Source organism: Martes martes, assembly GCF_963455335.1.
Source record: "Martes martes genome assembly, chromosome: 15".
Taxonomy (NCBI): Eukaryota; Metazoa; Chordata; class Mammalia; order Carnivora; family Mustelidae; genus Martes; species Martes martes.
The window spans coordinates 27,421,043-27,439,631 of NC_137903.1; the positions used below are offsets into that span (position 1 = coordinate 27,421,043).

The 18,589-nt window shown below is 40.3% G+C and overlaps 1 protein-coding gene across 1 annotated transcript in view; it reads left to right on the forward strand.

The window, feature by feature from the left end:
• Positions 1-18,589, forward strand: part of KDM5B (lysine demethylase 5B) — a 90,058-nt gene that overhangs the window by 60,231 nt on the left and 11,238 nt on the right. The window contains exons 16-22 of the mRNA XM_080824025.1: positions 95-219; positions 8,125-8,275; positions 8,431-8,545; positions 9,196-9,551; positions 10,636-10,774; positions 14,745-14,924; positions 15,570-15,728. Of these exons, the coding sequence (XP_080680151.1) occupies positions 95-219; positions 8,125-8,275; positions 8,431-8,545; positions 9,196-9,551; positions 10,636-10,774; positions 14,745-14,924; positions 15,570-15,728 (1,225 nt within the window). The remainder of the gene's footprint in view (positions 1-94; positions 220-8,124; positions 8,276-8,430; positions 8,546-9,195; positions 9,552-10,635; positions 10,775-14,744; positions 14,925-15,569; positions 15,729-18,589) is intronic.

Below are 18,589 nucleotides of genomic sequence, written 5' to 3' on the forward strand. Positions count from 1 at the left end.
TATTTCTGTTCCAGGATTGAAATACTGAATATAAGTTGTATGATTTTCTCCAAACCCAAATATGTCAAAACTAAGTCTGCTATTCTGTGTCCAGGTATAGATACACTCTGGATGATCTCTACCCCATGATGAATGCACTGAAGCTTCGAGCAGAATCTTACAATGAATGGGCCCTGAATGTGAATGAAGCTTTGGAGGCAAAGATTAACAAAAAGAAAAGTACGTGGTATACAAAGTGTGTTTTGGTGATTGACAAATTGGGACTGATTGTAATGTAGCCAGTGTAGTTATCAACAGATTACTTGAAACAACCTGACTTTGTCCTTGTGTAGTTCCCTTTTTATTTTTTTTAAAGATTTTTATTTATTTATTTGACAGAGAGAGAGAGATCACAAGTAGGCAGAGAGGCAGGCTGAGAGAGGGGGGGATGCAGGTTCCCTGCTGAACAGAGAGCCCGATGCTGTGCTCAATCCCAGGACCCTGAGATCATGACCTGAGCCGAATGCAGAGGCTTTAACCCACTGAGCCACCCAGGTGCCGCTGTAGTTCCCCTTTTTAGCCAGGTTTATGGAGTGTAAGCAGAGAAAGTTTAAAGCCACAAGATGAGGCAGAGGAAAATCTTAATAGATGAATTAATGTATAAGATCATGTTTTTAACAAAGATCGTATTGTTAGGAAACAGAATAACCTTTTACACTTCAGAAACAAAAATATCTCACATTTTATATGGAACCCTAGAAAAACATTTTAAAAACCTAGAGCTGAAGACAAAGGAAGCGTGTTACATTAAATTAGGAGTTTCTGGTTTATCACTTTTCAGTGCTAATCAAAGTCACAGTTTCTGTCTCTTGTTATTACCTTGAAAGTCATGACTTCTTTCCCATCACTTAGAGTGTAGGAGAAAGGACTGGTCATGCAACAGTGGGAAATCTACATTTGCCTTGTTTTGACAAGTCCATTGTCTTCCATCTCTGAAACATTTGCACATTGAAGAGCAACTCTAGGCACTTGTTTAAAACACACTAAAGGGGCTCCTGGCTGCCTCAGTTAGAAGACCGTGCAGCTCTTGATCTTAGGGTTGTGAGTTCGAGTCCCACATCGGGTATAGAAATTACTTAAAAATGAGTAAATAGGTCTTTGGGGGGAGGAGTCAAGATGGCGGAGAAGTAGCCAGCTGACACAACATCAGGTAGCAGGAGATCAGCTAGATAGCTTATCAAACCATTCCGAACACCTACAAATCCAACAGGAAATCAAAGAGAAGAGCAACAATTCTAGAAATAGAAAATCAACCACTTTCTGAAAGGTAGGACCTGTGAAGAAGTGAATCTAAAGCAACGGGAAGATAGACTGCGGGGGGGAGGGGCCGGTTCCTGGCAAGCGGCAGAGCAATGGAGCACAAAATCAGGACTTTTACAAGTCTGCTCCACGGAGGGACATCGCTCCAGAGGTTAAACTGGGGTGAAGCTCACGTGGGGACAACGTGGCCCCAGATCCTGCGGGGTCACACAAGGATCTGGGGTGTCTGAGTGTTGCAGAGCTTGCAGGTATTAGAGCAGGGAAACCGGCTACCGACAGAGCTGAGGAGTGAGCTCTCAACTCGGGGTTACCTTGAACCGTAATCCATGGCACAGGCCACTGCTCTGTGAGTGGGGACCCGAGAAGATCCGGGGAGACACCCCAGGAAGAGCTCAGGAATCTGTGGGGTTCCGGGACTCCAGGTGGAGCTGTGTGCCAGAGACAGAGACAGTTGGTCACAGGCTGGGTGAGCTCAGAGCGCAGCCGGAGGCCAGGGAGATGGGAGTGATTGAGCGCTTTTCTCTGAGGCGCACTGAGGAGTGGGGCCCTGAGCTCTCGGCTCCTGGGAGCCGGAGGTTGGGAGGCACCATTTTCATTCCCGTCTTCCAGAACTCTACAGAAAGCTACGGAAAGCGGAAAGCTAACGTTCAGGGAACAAAAGCTCCCAAAAGCGAACCTGAGCAGATTATTTAGCCGGGCCCCTGTTAAGGGCGGGGCAATTCTGCCCGGGGCAAAGACACTTGAGAATCACTACAACAGGCCCCTTCCCCAGAAGATCAACGAGAAATCCAGCCAAGACCAACTTCAGTTACTTAGGAGAACAGCGGAATTCCAGAGGAGAAGAAAGCAAAGCATGGTATTCATGGCTTTCTCCCCGTGAATCTTTAGTCTTGCAAAGTTAATTAATTTTTTTAATTTTATTTTTTTTCTGTTCTGCTAAGTTTTTTTTAACTTTTACCCTTTCTTCTTTTAACGTTTTTAACTAGTTTATCTTAACAATACCTTTCATAAAAAAAAATATCTTTTTTGAACCTTCATTATTATAGTCATATTTTATCCTTCATTGTATCTAAATTTATTTTTTGTATACACATAGGGTTTTTTCTTCTAAAAAATTTGGGGTATAACTTCTTCTAATAGATCAAAATACACCCTAAATCTAGCACCGGGCTTGTTCTAGTCTCCAGCCCGAGCAATTTCTCTCCAGTTTCTTTTTCTTTATTCTCCCAACCAACTTACCTTATCAACTCCTTTTTTAGAAATTAAAAAAAAAATTTTTTTTCCTCTTTATAGTCATATTCCATTGCTTCATTGTGTTTACCCTTATATATGTTTTTCATTCTTTAAAATTTTGGGAGGCAGTTTCTTCTAAGAGACCAAAATACTCCCAAAATTAAGTGGGTGACCCTGTTCTAGTCACCAGTCTAATATATATATTTTTTTCTTTTTTATATTTTTTCTTAATTTGTTTTCTTTTTTAAATTTTTTTCCTGAACTTCTTTTTACCCCCTCTCTCTCCCCCCACAATTTGGGGTCTCTTCTGATTTGGTTAAAGCACATTTTCATGGGGTCTTTGCCACCCTTTTAGTATTTTATCTGCTCCTTCATGTATATTCTTATCTGGACAAAATGACAAGGCGGAAAAACTCACCACAAAAAAAAGAACAGTAATATGTCAGATCTAGAGTTCAGGATGATGATTCTCAAGGTTCTAGCCGGGCTCGAAAAAGGTGTGGAAAATATTAGAGAAACCCTGTCCAGAGAAGTAAAAGCCCTTTCTGGAGAAATAACTAAAATCTAACCAAGTTGAAATCAAAAAAGCTATTAATGAGGTGCAATAAGAAATGGAGGCTCTTACTGCTAGAATAAATGAGGCAGAAGAAAGAATTAGTGATATAGAAGACCAAATGACAGAGAATAAAGAAGCTGAGCAAAAGAGAGACAAACAGCTACTGGACCACGAGGGGAGAATTCGAGAGAGAAGTGATACCATAAGACGAAACAACATTAGAATAATTAGGATTCCAGAAGAAGAAGAAAGAGAGGGGAGCAGAAGTTATATTGGAGAGAATTTCCCTAATACGGCAAAGGGAACAAGCATCAAAATCCAGAAGGTGCAGAGAACCCCCTCAAAATCAGTAAGAATAGGTCCACACACCGTCATCTAATAGTAAAATTTATAAGTCTTAGTGACAAAGAGAAAATCCTGAAAGTAGCCTGGGACAAGAAGTCTGTAACATACAATGGTAACAATATTAGACTGGCAGCAGACTTATCCACAGAGACCTGGCAGGCCAGAAAGAACTGGCATGATATATTCAGAGCACTAAACAAGAAAAACATGCAGCCAGGAATATTATATCTAGCTAGGCTATCATTGAAAATAGAAGGAGAGATAAAAAGCTTCCAGGACAAACAAAAACTGAAAGAATTTGCAAACACCAAACCAGCTCTACAGGAAATATTGAAAGGGTCCTCTAAGCAAAGAAGAGACCCTAAAAGTAGTAGATCAGAAAGGAACAGAGACAATATACAGTAACAGTCACCTTACAGGCAATACAATGGCACTAAATTCATATCTCTCAATAGTTACCCTGAATGTAAATGGGCTAAATGCCCCAATCAAAAGACACAGGGTATCAGAATGGATAAAAAAACAAAACCCATCAGTATGCTGCCCACAAGAAACTCACTTTAGACCCGAAGACACCTCCAGATTTAAAGTGAGGGGGTGGAAAACAATTTACCATGCTAATGGACATCAAAAGAAAGCTGGGGTGGCAATCCTTGTATCAGATCAATTGGATTTTAAGCCAAAGACTGTAATAAGGGATGAGGAAGGACACTATATCATACTCAAAGGGTCTGTCCAACCAGAAGATCTAACAATTTTAAATATCTATGCCCCTAACGTGGGAGCAGCCAACTATATAAACCAATTAATAACAAAATCAAAGAAACACATCAACAATAATACAGTAATAGTAGGGGTCTTTAACACTCCCCTCACTGAAATGGACAGATCATCCAAGCAAAAGATCAATAAGGAAATAAAGGCCTTAAATGACACACTGGACCAGATGGACATCACAGATATATTCAGAACATTCCATCCCAAAACAACAGAATACACATTCTTCTCTAGTGCACATGGAACATTCTCCAGAATAGATCACATCCTGGGTCATAAATCAGGTCTCAACCGGTATCAAAAGACTGGGATCATTCCTTGTGTATTTTCAGAGCACAATGCTGTGAAGCTAGAATTCAATCACAAGAGGAAAGTTGGAAAGAACCCAAATACATGAAGACTAAACAGCATCCTTCTAAAGAATGAAGGGTCAACCAGGAAATTAAAGAATAGAAAAAATTCATGGAAACAAATGATAATGAAAACACAATGGTTCAAAATCTGTGGGACACAGCAAAGGCAGTCCTGAGAGGAAAATATATAGTGATACAAGCCTTTCTCAAGAAACAAGAAAGGTCTCAAATACACAACCTAATCCTACACCTATAAAGGAGCGGGAGAAAGAACAACAAAGAAAGCCTAAACCCAGCAGGAAAAGAGAAATCATAAAGATCAGAGCAGAAATCCAATGAAATAGAACAATAGAACAAAACCAATAGAACAAATCAACAAAACTAGAAGCTGGTTCTTTGAAAGAATTAATAAGGTTGATAAACCCCTGGCCAGACTTATCAAAAAGAAAAGAGAAAGGACCTAAATAAATAAAATCATGAATGAAAGTGGAGAGGTCACAACCAACACCAAAGAAATACAAACAATTATAAGAACATATTATGAGCAACTCTACGCCAACAAATTTGACAATCTGGAAGAAATGGATGCATTCCTAGAGACATATAAACTACCACAGTTGAACCAGGAAGAAATAGAAAACCTAAACAGACCCATAACCAGTAAGGAGATTGAAACAGTCATCAAAAATCTCCAAACAAAAGCCCAGGGCCAGACGGCTTCCCAGGGGAATTCTAGCAAACATTTAAAGAATTAATTCCTATTCTCCTGAAACGGTTCCAAAAAATAGAAATGAAAGGAAAACTTCCAAACTCATTTTATGAGGCCAGCATCACCTTGATCCCAAAACCAGACAAGGATCCTATCAAAAAAGAGAATTATAGACCAATATCCTTGATGAACACAGATGCAAAAATTCTCACCAAAATACTAGCCAGTAGGATCCAACAGTACATTAAAAGGATTATTCACCACGACCAAATGGGATTTATTCCAGGGCTGCAAGGTTGGTTCTACATCTGCAAATCAATCAATGTGATACAATACATTAATAAACGAAAGAACAAGAACCATATGATACTCTCAATAGATGCTGAAAAAGCATTTGACAAAGTACAGCATCCGTTCCTGATCAAAACTCTTCAAAGTATAGGGATAGAGGGCACATACCTCAATATTATCAAAGCCATCTATGAAAAGCCCACCGCAAATATCATTCTCAATGGAGAAAAACTGAGAGCTTTTCCGCTAAGGTCAGGAATACGGCAGGGAGGTATATTATCACCACTGCTATTCAACATAGTACTAGAAGTCCTAGCCTCAGCAATCAGACAACAAAAAGAAATTAAAGGCATCCAAATTGGCAAAGAAGTCGTCAAACTATCACTCTTTGCAGATGATATGATACTATATGTGGAAAACCCAAAAGACTCCACTCCAAATCTGCTAGAACTTGTACAGGAATTCAGTAAAGTGTCAGGATATAAAATCAATGCAAAGAAGTCAGTTGCATTTATTTACACCAACAACAAAACAGGAGAAAGAAATTAAGGAATCAGTCCCAATTACAGTTACAAAACCATAAGATACTTAGGAATAAACCTAACCAAAGAGGCAAAGAATCTATTCTCAGTGAACTATAAAGTACTCATGAAAGAGATTGAGGAAGACACAAAGAAATGGAAAAATGTTCCATGCTCATGGATTGGAAGAACAGATACTATGAAAATGTCTATGCTACCTAAAGCAATCTACACATTTAATGCAATCCCTATCAAAATCCCATCCATTTTTTTTCAAAGAAATGGAACAAATAATCCTAAAATTTATATGGAAGCAGAAAAGATCTCGAATAGCCAAAGGAATATTGAAAAAGAAAGCCAGTGTTGGTGGCATCACAATTCTGGCCTTCAAGCTCTATTACAAAGCTGTCATCATCAAGACGGTATAGTACTGGCACAAAAACAGACACATAAATCAGTGGAACAGAATAGAGAGCCCAGAAATAGACCCTCAACTCTGTGGTCAGCTAATCTTCGACAAAGCAGGAAAGAATGTCCAATGGATAAAAGACAGCCTCTTCAACAAATGGTGCTGGGAAAATTGGACAGCCACATGCAGAAAAATGAAATTGGACCCTTTCCTTACACCACACACGGAAATAGATTCAAAATGGATGAAGGACCTCAATGTGAGAAAGGAATCCATCAAAATCCTTGACGAGAACACAGGCAGCAACCTCTTCGACCTCAGCTGCAGCAACTTCTTCCTAGGAACATCGCCAAAGGCAAGGGAAGCAAGGGCAAAAATGAACTGTTGGGACTTCATCAGGATCAAAAGCTTTTGCACAGCAAAGGAAACAGTTAACAAAACCAAAAGACAACTGACAGAATGAGAGAAGATATTTGCAAACGACATATCAGATAAAGGGCTAGTATCCAAAGTCTATAAAGAGCTTATCAAACTCAACACCCAAAGAACAAATAATCCAATCAAGAAATGGGCAGAGGACATGAACAGACATTTCTGCAAAGAAGACATCCAGATGGCCAACAGACACATGAAAAAGTGCTCCACATCACTCGTCATCAGGGAAATACAAATCAAAACCACAATGAGATACCACCTCACCCTGGTCAGAATGGCTAAAATTAACAAGTTAGGAAATGACAGATGCTGGCGAGGATGCGGATAAAGGGGAACCCTCCCATGCTGTTGGTGGGAATGCAAGCTGGTGCAACCACTCTGGAAAACAGCATGGAGATTCCTCAAAAAGTTGAAAATAGAGCTACCTTATGACCCACCAATTGCACTACTGGGTATTTACCCTAAAAATACAAATGTAGTGGTCCAAAGGGGCACGTGCACCCAAATGTTTATACCAGCAGTGTCCACAATAGCCAAACTATGGAAAGAACCTAGATGTCCATCAACAGATGAATGGATAAAGAAGATGTGGTGTGTATATATACAATGGAATACTCTGCAGCCATCAAAAGAAATGAAATCTTGATATTTGCGACAACGTGGATGGAACTCGAGGGTATTACGCTTAGCGAAATAAGTCATTTGGAGAAAGACAACTATCATATGATCTCCCCGATATGAGGAAGTGGAGATGCAAGTTGGGGGCTCGAGGGGTTGGAAAAGAATAAGTGAAACAAGATGGGATCGGGAGGGAGACAAACCATAAGAGACTCTTAATGTCACAAAACAAACTGAGGGGGGCTGGGAGGAGGGGGATAGGGAGAGGGTGGTGGGGTTATGGACATCGGGGAGGGTATGTGCTATGGTGAGTGCTGTGAAGTGTGTAAACCTGGCGGTTCACAGACCTGTACCCCTGGGGCTAATAATACATCATATGTTTATTTAAAAATATATAAAATTAATAGTGTTGGGGGAACAAATAAATAAATAAATAAATAACTTTTTAAGAATAAATAAAAACACCCCACCCTTAACCAAAAAATAAAAATTAAATGACAAACTTTCCTCCTGTATTTCATATCACTTGTAATAAACAATAATCACAGAAAAAAAAATGACCTTTTCTTTATTCCTAGGTCTTGTCAGCTTTAAGGCTTTAATTGAAGAATCTGAAATGAAGAAATTCCCAGACAATGATCTTTTGCGTCACCTTCGCTTAGTCACACAGGATGCAGAGAAGTGTGCTTCTGTCGCACAGCAGCTGCTTAATGGCAAAAGACAGACTAGGTATATACTTCTGCTTGAGTTTGGACTCTTTGGTGGCTAAACTTGGAAACTTATTGTAACTAGTTTTTCCTTCCATCCTGTATTCCTGTGACACTGAATCTGAGAATGATGAATGTATCGTGTTCTCATGGCTTCTTGGGCCTTTGTCTTTATAGATACCGATCTGGTGGTGGAAAATCCCAAAATCAGTTGACAGTGAATGAGCTCCGACAATTTGTGACACAGCTGTATGCGCTTCCATGTGTCCTCAGTCAAACACCTTTGCTAAAGGTAACTCTTAAAGATGTGTGGGGAAGTACTTTCGTTATCCTCTGTTTTGTAAATCAATTCAACTGACATGATTGAGTCATCTTGGGTGGTTAATTTGTACATTTATTTGCAGTTTTTTTTTTTTTTTAAGATTTTAGTTATTTGAGAGAGAGAATGAGAGAGAGAGTGAGAGAACATGAGAGGGTGGGGAGGGTCAGAGAGAAAAGCAGACTCCCTGTTGATCAGGGAGCCAGATGCGGTACTAGATCTGGGGGCTGTGCAGCTCGATCCTGGGGCCAAGGGATCATGACCTGAGCTGAAGGCTCAACCAACTGAGCCACCCAGGCACCCTATTTGCAGATGTTTTTAATAACCTGCTGAGTGTTTTGTGTGTGTGTTTAAAGAGATTGTAACAGGCTTACAAAGGAGAGGTAAAGTTGGAAATTTTTACCTTAAAAGTAACCATCTGCTACTCTTTGCAGTAGGTAAAATGTCTGTTATAGTCACTTCTTTCAGTTGTCATTTGGCTTATATATTCTCTAATTTACCTGTACTATTGCTAAAATCCTATGAGATGGAAGAGTCCATTTAATATGATATGAAGATTCTAAGTACGAAAGAATCCAATTACTAAAATTGCTATTTTGATAAAACAACCGGTGTTTTTTTAGGATCTCTTGAATCGTGTAGAAGATTTTCAACAGCACAGCCAGAAATTGCTGTCTGAGGAAATGCCCAGTGCTGCAGAGCTGCAAGACTTGCTGGATGTCAGCTTTGAATTTGACGTTGAACTTCCACAGCTTGCTGAGATGCGTATCCGCCTGGAGCAGGCCCGTTGGCTAGAAGAGGTGCAGCAAGCTTGCTTAGACCCCAGCTCCCTTACATTAGATGATATGAGACGTCTCATAGACCTAGGGGTGGGTCTGGCCCCATATTCAGCAGTGGAGAAAGCAATGGCCCGGCTTCAGGAACTGCTCACAGTGTCAGAGCACTGGGATGACAAAGCCAAGAGTCTTCTCAAGGCCAGGTAAAAAAAGCAAACTAACCTCTTTCTCTAGGGGAAGGTTGGGTAATGCGTCCCATCTTAGAGCAGTAGAGCACACCAGCGTTCAGAAGCTGCAGACATAGGTGTAGAATACATGTAGAAATATCTGAGATGTTTGGGGCTGCTTTGGAACTCAAGTAAAAGAATATTAATTTTTTTCTTACTTTAATGAATGGTTCAAAGGGGAATTGCCTTTCCTAGAGTTGTTTGAAATTTCTTTGGACCCCGATGATACCATCCATCCTCAAGAGAAGAAAAAATTTTACAAATAAGTAGCAAACTGTTTAAACCCACAGCTAGTAAGTTCCCAAGGAGTCTTGAAATGTTTGAATTGAAGACATTTACTTGCTGGCACTGTTCTGTAAAATGAAGATCGATCATGCCATTCCTACAAGAGTAGGAATGTACTTTTTTGCTGTTGGATAGTAATTCGGGACATCTTACCTGTATTAGAGAGATTTTATTAGATTCAGGTAAACCATCTGAGAGAAAGATCAGGCCCTCCCTAGTTTTGCTTTCTGTCTGACAGATCTTCACTGGTCCAACTGACGACATAAAGTACCAAAAAAATGCACGGTTACAGACATTCTTCTGTAATCCTAAAATAGTGGTCATTGAGTAGAGAGCACATTTTTTGATATTATGCTTTTGGTATGTTGATACTCTAGAGAATTTAAATTTCCTTAGTGAAACTGTATGAATCTTAACAGTGTATGTAATTCAACACACTAAATTATCATTAAGTTACCTTCTGCAAATGAGAAGTTTGTGGTTATAGCAGCATAAATTCAGGAATAGGTAGAACTTAAATGCTGTATATTGGTTATTTCCTTTATCTTTGATGCCCTAAAGTTTTATGCAGACATTTGAAACTCGTTAGTTTGATATCTAGTAGTTACTGACATTTGAAAAAAAATTATTTGCTATCCTGAATTTCTTTTGAAATAGCTTTTCTAGTTTCTTTTGTAAACCTTAAGAAAAACGAACCACAAAAAAAAAAAAGAAAGAAAAAGAAAAATGAACCACAATATAAAATGTTAAATAGTTCTTATATTTCATATTTTAGACCTCGGCATTCATTGAACAGCCTTGCTACGGCAGTTAAGGAGATTGAGGAGATCCCCGCATATCTGCCAAATGGTGCAGCTCTCAAAGACTCGGTGCAGAGAGCCAGGGACTGGCTTCAGGATGTGGAGACCCTGCAGGTTGGTGTAAGAAAAAAATGTCTTGGGATGCCTAGGTGGCTCAGTGGTTGAGTGTCTGCCTTCAGCTCAGGTCATGATCCCAGGGTTCTAGGATCGAGCCCCACATTGGGCTCCCTGCTCAGCAGAGTGTCTGCTTCTCCCTCTGCCTGCCACGTACCCTGCTTGTGCTCTCTTTCTCACTCCCTCAAATTAAAAAAAAAAAAAAAAAAAAGTCTTGAATGTATAGGTGCATTTTTGAAGAGTAATAATTAAAAAATTTTAAAAGGTACTGTGTTGAATCTCACCATACAGATTGTTTTCAGTTGCCCAGATTAATAATTTTTTTTTTATTCAGCCTTACATAGACGTACTTACCCACCTATTGTCCTGAACAGTTGGCTTAAATAAAGTTTAGATAATTCAACCAACTTTTTCTGGGAGCTTGGGATCTTCTTAACAAACTTAAGTACTTGGTTAAGGTTCGAAGAAAAAGCTAAAAATGGAAGTGGGAGAAAGGTAGTTTCTGATCTTTGAGTACAGTTGTCTCTTGTTGGCTTGTTAACAACTTAGAGTATAGACAAAAGTAGCAGATTTAGTGAGCCTGGTTATATGATTACAAGGCGAAAGTAAGCCACAAGGCCTGGAATTTTTCACCAAGTAGGGACTTTTTTTCTTTTTAAGATTTTATTTGTGAGAGAGAGAATGAGAGGGGTGTGCATGAGAGAGCAGATGAGAGAGCGCATGAGAAGGGGGCATGAGATGAGGGGAGGGTCAGAGGGAGAAGCAGACTCCCTGCTCAGTAAGGAGCCTGATGCAGGACTCGATCCTGGGGACTCCAGGATCATGACCGGAGCTGAAGGCAGTCACTTAACCAACTGAGCCACCCCGGCACCCCTCACTAAGTAGTGACTTAAAGAACAGTGCCTCCCCACCCCACAAAAGAAATGAAACTTAACAAGTTCCAGAGTAATTAGCGCTAAGTGTACGTGCTAGATGTCATACTTAATGACTTGCCTGTACTTTAGAAAAGAGTTAAATTCACTTGTAGTATTATTAAGATACAGACAGAATGCATTCTGTGATTTACCCAGTTGCAGTTGGATCGCTTCTTTTGAAAAGTGGTTAGTGGATAGTGTCTTGCTTTTGTCTTTGTAATTGTCATAGGTCAGTCTTACAGACCTATTGAGGAAAAAAGATCTTTGCATTCTTCAATAGGCTAGGTTTTTAAATATTTATCTCATTCTGAGTCTCGAGTTCTGTTTTGTTGAAGCCATTGGATTCTAAAAATAAAAAATACTACCTGGTTTTCTGAATATTTGTCTAATTTTAAGTAGTGCTAATTGATAAATTTTGCTAACAAGAAATGCCAAACCAGACAGTTTTAGCCAGATGTTTGCAACAAAACATCTGATCATCTATTCTAGTTGAAAGGGAAGAGAGAAGACGTTATTGTTTGATAGATATTATTAGCTAATTAAGGGGTGACCCCAGCTAGCCAAAGGAAAAAAATTTGTGTACTGTGTACATAAACTTCCTTATTGGGAGTCTTAGATGCAAGCTCTTGTTAATGATGGAGCTATTGTTGATTACGTTTAGTCGCGGTCCCCCTTTTTACTTACAATTGGTGGCAACCAGAGAGGCAGGGTGAGGTCATTGCAGTAAGGAGAGATGAGCATGTGGAATCAGGAGGAGGACATACTTCTCAGAAGGCTACCTCTGTTTATATTTTGTAATGTATATACTACTTAGTACTGTGTTTTCCATAGTGCCCACAAGGACAAAAAGCAAGTCTTGCTCCATTCCTAAAATAACAGCCTGGCCTTTAATTGTACCATGTACTTAAGGACTAACGGAGAGACGTGATGAACAGCATTTATTTATTTATTTATTATTTTATTTATTTATTATTTATTGTTAAGATTTTATTTATTTATTTGACAGACAGAGATCACAAGTAGGCAGAGAGGCAGGCAGAGAGAGAGGAAGGGAAGCAGGCTCCCTGCTGAGCAGAGAACCCGATGCGGGGCTTGATCCCAGGGTCCTGGGATCATGATCTGAGCCGAAGGCAGAGGCTTAACCCACTGAGCCACCCAGGCACCCCTCCATTTATTTCTAATTTAAATACTAAAGATAGCATGTAATTTGTGAGTCACCTCTTTTAAGTGTCTAACAGAACATTTATGCCCTTACAGTTCCAGACTGTAAGAATAAATATCAAAAGCAATGAAACAGCAAGTTCCTAGTCTGTGTTCAGTTTTCCCAAAAATGTCCCTTCTGGTTGTTTATCTCATCTACCACCACATGTTACACCTAACTGACATATGGCTTTAAGTTTCTTTGAGTCTCATGGTGTTTTCTTCTCGAGCCTTCTTTCTTTCATGTCACTGTTTAGAATAGTCACCCTGTGGTGAGTTCTGCCTTCTGCATTTGTCTCGTTATTTCTTTATGGTGTGTTCTAGCTTTGGTATTTCCTCTAACTGGAAATTAGTTTCAAAGAGTTGATGGGTTGAAGTTAAATATTTTTTACTTAGAATAATCAGGTGATACTGTATACTTTGTATTGCATCACGTCAGGAGACATATTTGGATGACTACTTAGTGAAGCTAGAATTTACCATTGTATTAGAACAAGCACACCAGTGCTCCCTACCCCCAATCTCATGTTTTTATTCTTCTCCTGTTTGGGTCTCTCACTCTCATGGTGGTCCCAAGGGGTGCCTGGATGGCTCAGTCAGTTAAGCATCTACCTTTGGCTCAGGTCATGATCCCGGGATCCTAGGATAGAGCCCCACATCGGGCTTCCTGCTCGGTGGGGAATCTGCTTCTCTCTGACCCTCTTACTCTGCCCCTCTCCCTGCTCGTGCTCACTCACTTACTCAGATTAATAAATAAAATCTTAAATGTGGTCTCAGTATCAAGAGCATCAGCATCATCTGGAAACATGTTAAGAAATGCAAATTCAAAAAAAAAAAAAAAGAAATGCAAATTCATGGGCTCTTCGCTGGTGACCTGAATCAGAATATCTGCGGATTGGATCCAGGAAACTTACTTAAACAAGCTTCCGGTTGATTCTTTTTTTTTTTTTAAAAGATTTTATTTATTTGACAGAGAGAGATCACAAGTAGGCAGAGAGGCAGAGAGGCAGGCAGAGAGAGAGGAGGAAGCAGGCTCCCCGCTGAGCAGAGAGCCCGACGCGGGGCTCGATTTCAGGACCCTGAGATCATGACCTGAGCCGAAGGCAGAGGCTTTAACCCACTGAGCCACCCAGGCGCCCCCCGGTTGATTCTTAATGCATACGAACATTTGAGAACCATGGGACTTTTTGCCTTCTTTTAGTTTTCTGAATAATTTATACTGAGCTGCTTCGTCATTGGGTAGATTGGAGTAAAATATTATTGCCTTTATCAACATAAGTCTGTGTGAAAACCTTTTGAGTCATTGCAAATCTGCATTTCTCTTGAATTTTTTTCGGGCTATCTGTAGGGCTCAAGATGATAATTGAATTTAGAAGGGCATTAAAAGTCAACAAGAGGGATGCCTGGGTGGCTCAGTGGGTTAAAGCCTCTGCCTTTGGCTTGGGCCATGATGCTGGGGTCCTGGGCTCGAGCCCCACATCGGGCTCTCTGCTCCGCAGGGAGCCTGCTTCCTCCTCTCTCCCTCTGCCTGTCACTCTGCCTGCTTGTGATCTCAGTCTGTAAAATAAATAAAATCTTAAATTAAAAAAAAAAAGTCAACAAGAGATGACAGCGTATGTCATGTTCATAGTTGTATCCTTGGCGACTAGTACAAACTAGGTTCTTGTAAAGTATTAAGTGAAGGAACACATGTCACCCACACCCCCACTGCCATTGGTCAGCTGGCAAATTTTGTCCATCTCTATGAAATTAACATGTTGAAATCATGGAGTAGGTCTACTCTGAATTGTGCTTTTCCCACTTTGCAGAGAAGTATTCTTTTTTCTAAGTTGCTACAATTTTTCTTGACTCATTAGGTTGGAGGACGTGTGCCAGTATTAGACACACTCATAGAACTTGTTACCCGAGGCCGATCTATCCCGGTACATCTGAATTCTTTACCAAGACTGGAATTACTAGTAGCTGAGGTTCAGGCTTGGAAAGAATGTGCTGCTAATACATTCTTGACTGAGAATTCTCCGTATTCTCTCTTAGAGGTAAGTTTGCAACCAGCCCACCTACAAGACCTTTGATCTCGTAGCTTATAGAACATGCAGTCCCTTCCCTTACAAAGGTGGCATCACTGACTGGTCTACATGCTGGGAGTTATTTTTTCAATAGAGCCAGGGAGATTCTTCTAAACTTCCAGTGAAATAACCTTTAAATGTCATCTGGATATACTTAGGGATAGCATTCAGTGTCTAAAGAACATTTTTCTCATTGAAGTTCCTCAATCTGGGTTGAAATTGGACTTCTAACCTTGGCCATGCTGCACCATTTGCATTTAATAAGCCTGGTAAATGGTCTCATCCACCGCTCATGAAGTGCTGGAGTTGCACTTGTTGTGTATTTTGTAGCTGATACTGGTGGTACATTATGACTAGAATTGGTAAATATCATGTTGAATTTACTACTGTTTCATCCGATCTATAATCAAAGTCAGTCTTTTTTGTGAAATTCATTCCCTCCCTCCTCGGCCCTCCCTCTGTAGAGGAGAGTTTTCTGACTTTAGGGCGGCCTGTGACAGAGGAAATGTTAGATAAGAAGTTTCCATCCTAACCACTGCTTAGGCTTTTATTGTGGGGCTTATTCCTAAGGCTTAATCTGAAACCATCTTACTGTTGTGCTTTGCCCCATGTTAGGTGCTGTGTCCTCGATGTGACATTGGCCTTTGGGGATTGAAGAGGAAGCAGAGAAAGTTCAAGGAGCCCTCACCAAGTGGAAAGAAGAAAAGCACCAAACTAGAGAGTCTGAGTGACCTGGAGAGAGCTTTAAGTGAAAGCAAGGAGACTGCTTCAGCTGTATGTAGTGGGCTTTTTCTTCTTTTTCTGTCGCCTAGGGAGGATGATTTCTAACCCTTTCTTGTTCACAGGGGTATTGGTAAGGCATGTAAAAGGATAACCTTAAAAGTACTCCATTTTACCAGAAAGACTTTCTGAAAATTGTCAAATGTGAATGTGAGTTCAAGCCCCATGTTGGGGTGTAGAGCTTACTAAGTAAAAATAAATAAATACGCAAACACATAGCTTAAAAAAGAAAAGTATATTGGATACCTTTGCGTCAGACTGCATTTAGTAAGCACTGTTGATTCAAAGATGATATCATCATAAGGAGCTGAAGCAGAGTCTAGCTCATGTTTAGTGAGCCATAGTATTAGGACAAAAGAAGATAGGTGATTTGGATGCTTAGTTTTTTGTTTTTTGTTTTTTTTTTCCTTTTATGGAGCTATAATTGGCATATAACATTGTTAGTTTCAGGTGTACATAGTTACAGACTTTTTCTTTTTTAATGATGAGAACTTTAAAGATCTATTCTTGGGGCACCTGGTGGCTCAGTGGGTTAAAGCCTCTCGCCTTCAGCTCAGGTCATTATCCCAGGGTCCTGGGATCGAGCCCTGCATCGGGCTCTCTGCTCAGCAGGAAGCCTGCTTCCCTTCCTCTCTCTCTCTGTCTGCCTCTCTGCCTACTTGTGATCTCTGTCTGTCAAATAAATAAATAAAATCTAAAAAAAAAAAATCTAAAGATCTATTATTCTCTTGGGGTGCCTGGGTGACTCAGTCGGTTAAGTGCTGCCTTCAGCTCAGGTCATGATCCCAGCGTCTTGGGGTTGAGCCCTGCATCTGGCTCACTGCTCAGCAGGGAGCCTGCTTCTCTGTCTGTCTCTCCCTGGCACTTTGCCTACTTGTGCACTCTTAAAGATTTAAAAATTAAAAAAATAAAAAATAAAAAAATTTACATCTTAAAGATTTAAAAATCTTAAAAAAAAAATCTACTCTCTTAGCAATGTCCGAGTTACAGTATAGTACAGTATTATCTGTAGTCAGCATGCTATACCTTATATCCTCAGAACTTCTTTTATAACAGGAAATTTGTACCTTTAGACTGCCTTTACCTAGTTAGCCCACTCCCTTCCCCTGGCCGCCACCAATTTGTTCTCTATATCTGTGGGTTTGGTTTTTTGTTTTTTTTGTTTTTTGTTTTTTTTTTTTCCTCTATTCATACTGTGTTTGTCTTTGACTTATTTCACTTAGCCTAACGCAATTACATTCCATCTGTATTGTTGCAAGTGGCAAGATTTCCTTTTTTTTTTTTTTAAATGGCTGAATAATAGTCCATTGTATATATATATACACCACATTTTTTTTTAAGATTTTAGTTATTTATTTGACAGAGATTACAAGTAGGCAGAGTGGCAGGCAGAGAGGTGGGGGGAAGCAGACTCCCCGCTGAGCAGAGAGCCCGATGCAGGGCTCGATCCCAGGACCCTGGGATCATGACCTGATCCGAAGGTAGAGGCTTAACCCACTGAGCCCCCCAGGCACCTCTGTATACCACCTCTTTATCCATTTATCCACTGATGGACACTTAAGTTGCTTCCATGTCTTGGCTACTAGAAATAATGTTGAAGTGAACATGGGGGTTGCAGGTTAGTTAAAACTAACTTTTAAGTTAGTTTTTTTCTTTTCTTCAGAGAAATACCCAGAAGTGGATTTCCTGGATCATTTGGTAGTTCCATTTTTAATTTTTTGAGGAGCCTCCATATCGTTTTTCCAGGATGGCTGCACTGATTTACGTTCCTACCAACAGTGCATCAGGGTTCCCTTTTTTCCACATTCTCACCAACATGTGTTACTTCTTGGCATTTTTTATAATAGCCATTCTGCTAGGTGTGAAATGATCTTGCATTGTGGTGCTGATTTGCAATTTCATGGTTGACCACCTTTTCATGTACCTGTGTCCTCTTTGTTTGTCTTCTTTGGAGAAATACTCCTATCCTCTGCCTATGTTTTCTACTATTAAGTTGTATGTGTTCTTTATGTATTTTGGATATTAATCCCTTATCAATATGTGCTTTGCCAGTATTTTCTTCTGTTCTGTAGGTCAGCTTTTAATTCTGTTGGTTTCCTTTGTTGTACGGAAGCTTTTAGTTGGATGTAGTCCCGTCTGGGTGCTTTAAGTGGCACAAAGTGTTCCCCACTCTTCCAGCTCCAAGGCCTGGACTAAATGAGTTCAGTCTCTGGTCATCTTCTTCCCAGTCCATTCCTTTGTAGCTGTCTGACTTCTCTGGTGATTGACATGGGATTGCCTTGATTTATGTATTTTGACACAGATTTCCTTAAGGCATATTTGTATATTGAGTCAGATTCTAATCAGATTCTGCTGCTTGAGCATCATTCTGTGTTTGTTTGTTTTGTTTGTTTTTTAAGATTTTATTTATTTATTTGACAGAGAGAGATCACAGCTAGGCAGAGAGGCAGGCAGAGAAGGGGGGGGGGATGTAGGCTCCCCGCTGAGCAGAGAGCCCAATGCAGGGCTCAATCCCAGGACCCTGAGATCACAACTTGAGCCAAAGGCAGCTGCTTCACCCACTGAGCCACCCAGACAGCCACACTCATTCTGGTTTTTTTAAGGTGCTGCTTTCCACTGTTATTTCTGTGGTCTGTTTTTGTAAAGCCATTTTCTTGAACTTTGCATGCTCTATCTTTCAGAGTCTAGTCTCTGCCCATCTAGTATATGAAGCCGTGGCTTAAGAACTCAGACATTACTTGTTGACTTCATAGTAGAACTCTGAAAGACAAGCTGTTGGGGCGCCTGGGTGGCTCAGTGGGTTAAAGCCTCTGCCTTCGGCTCAGGTCATGATCTCAGGGTCCTGGGATCGAGCC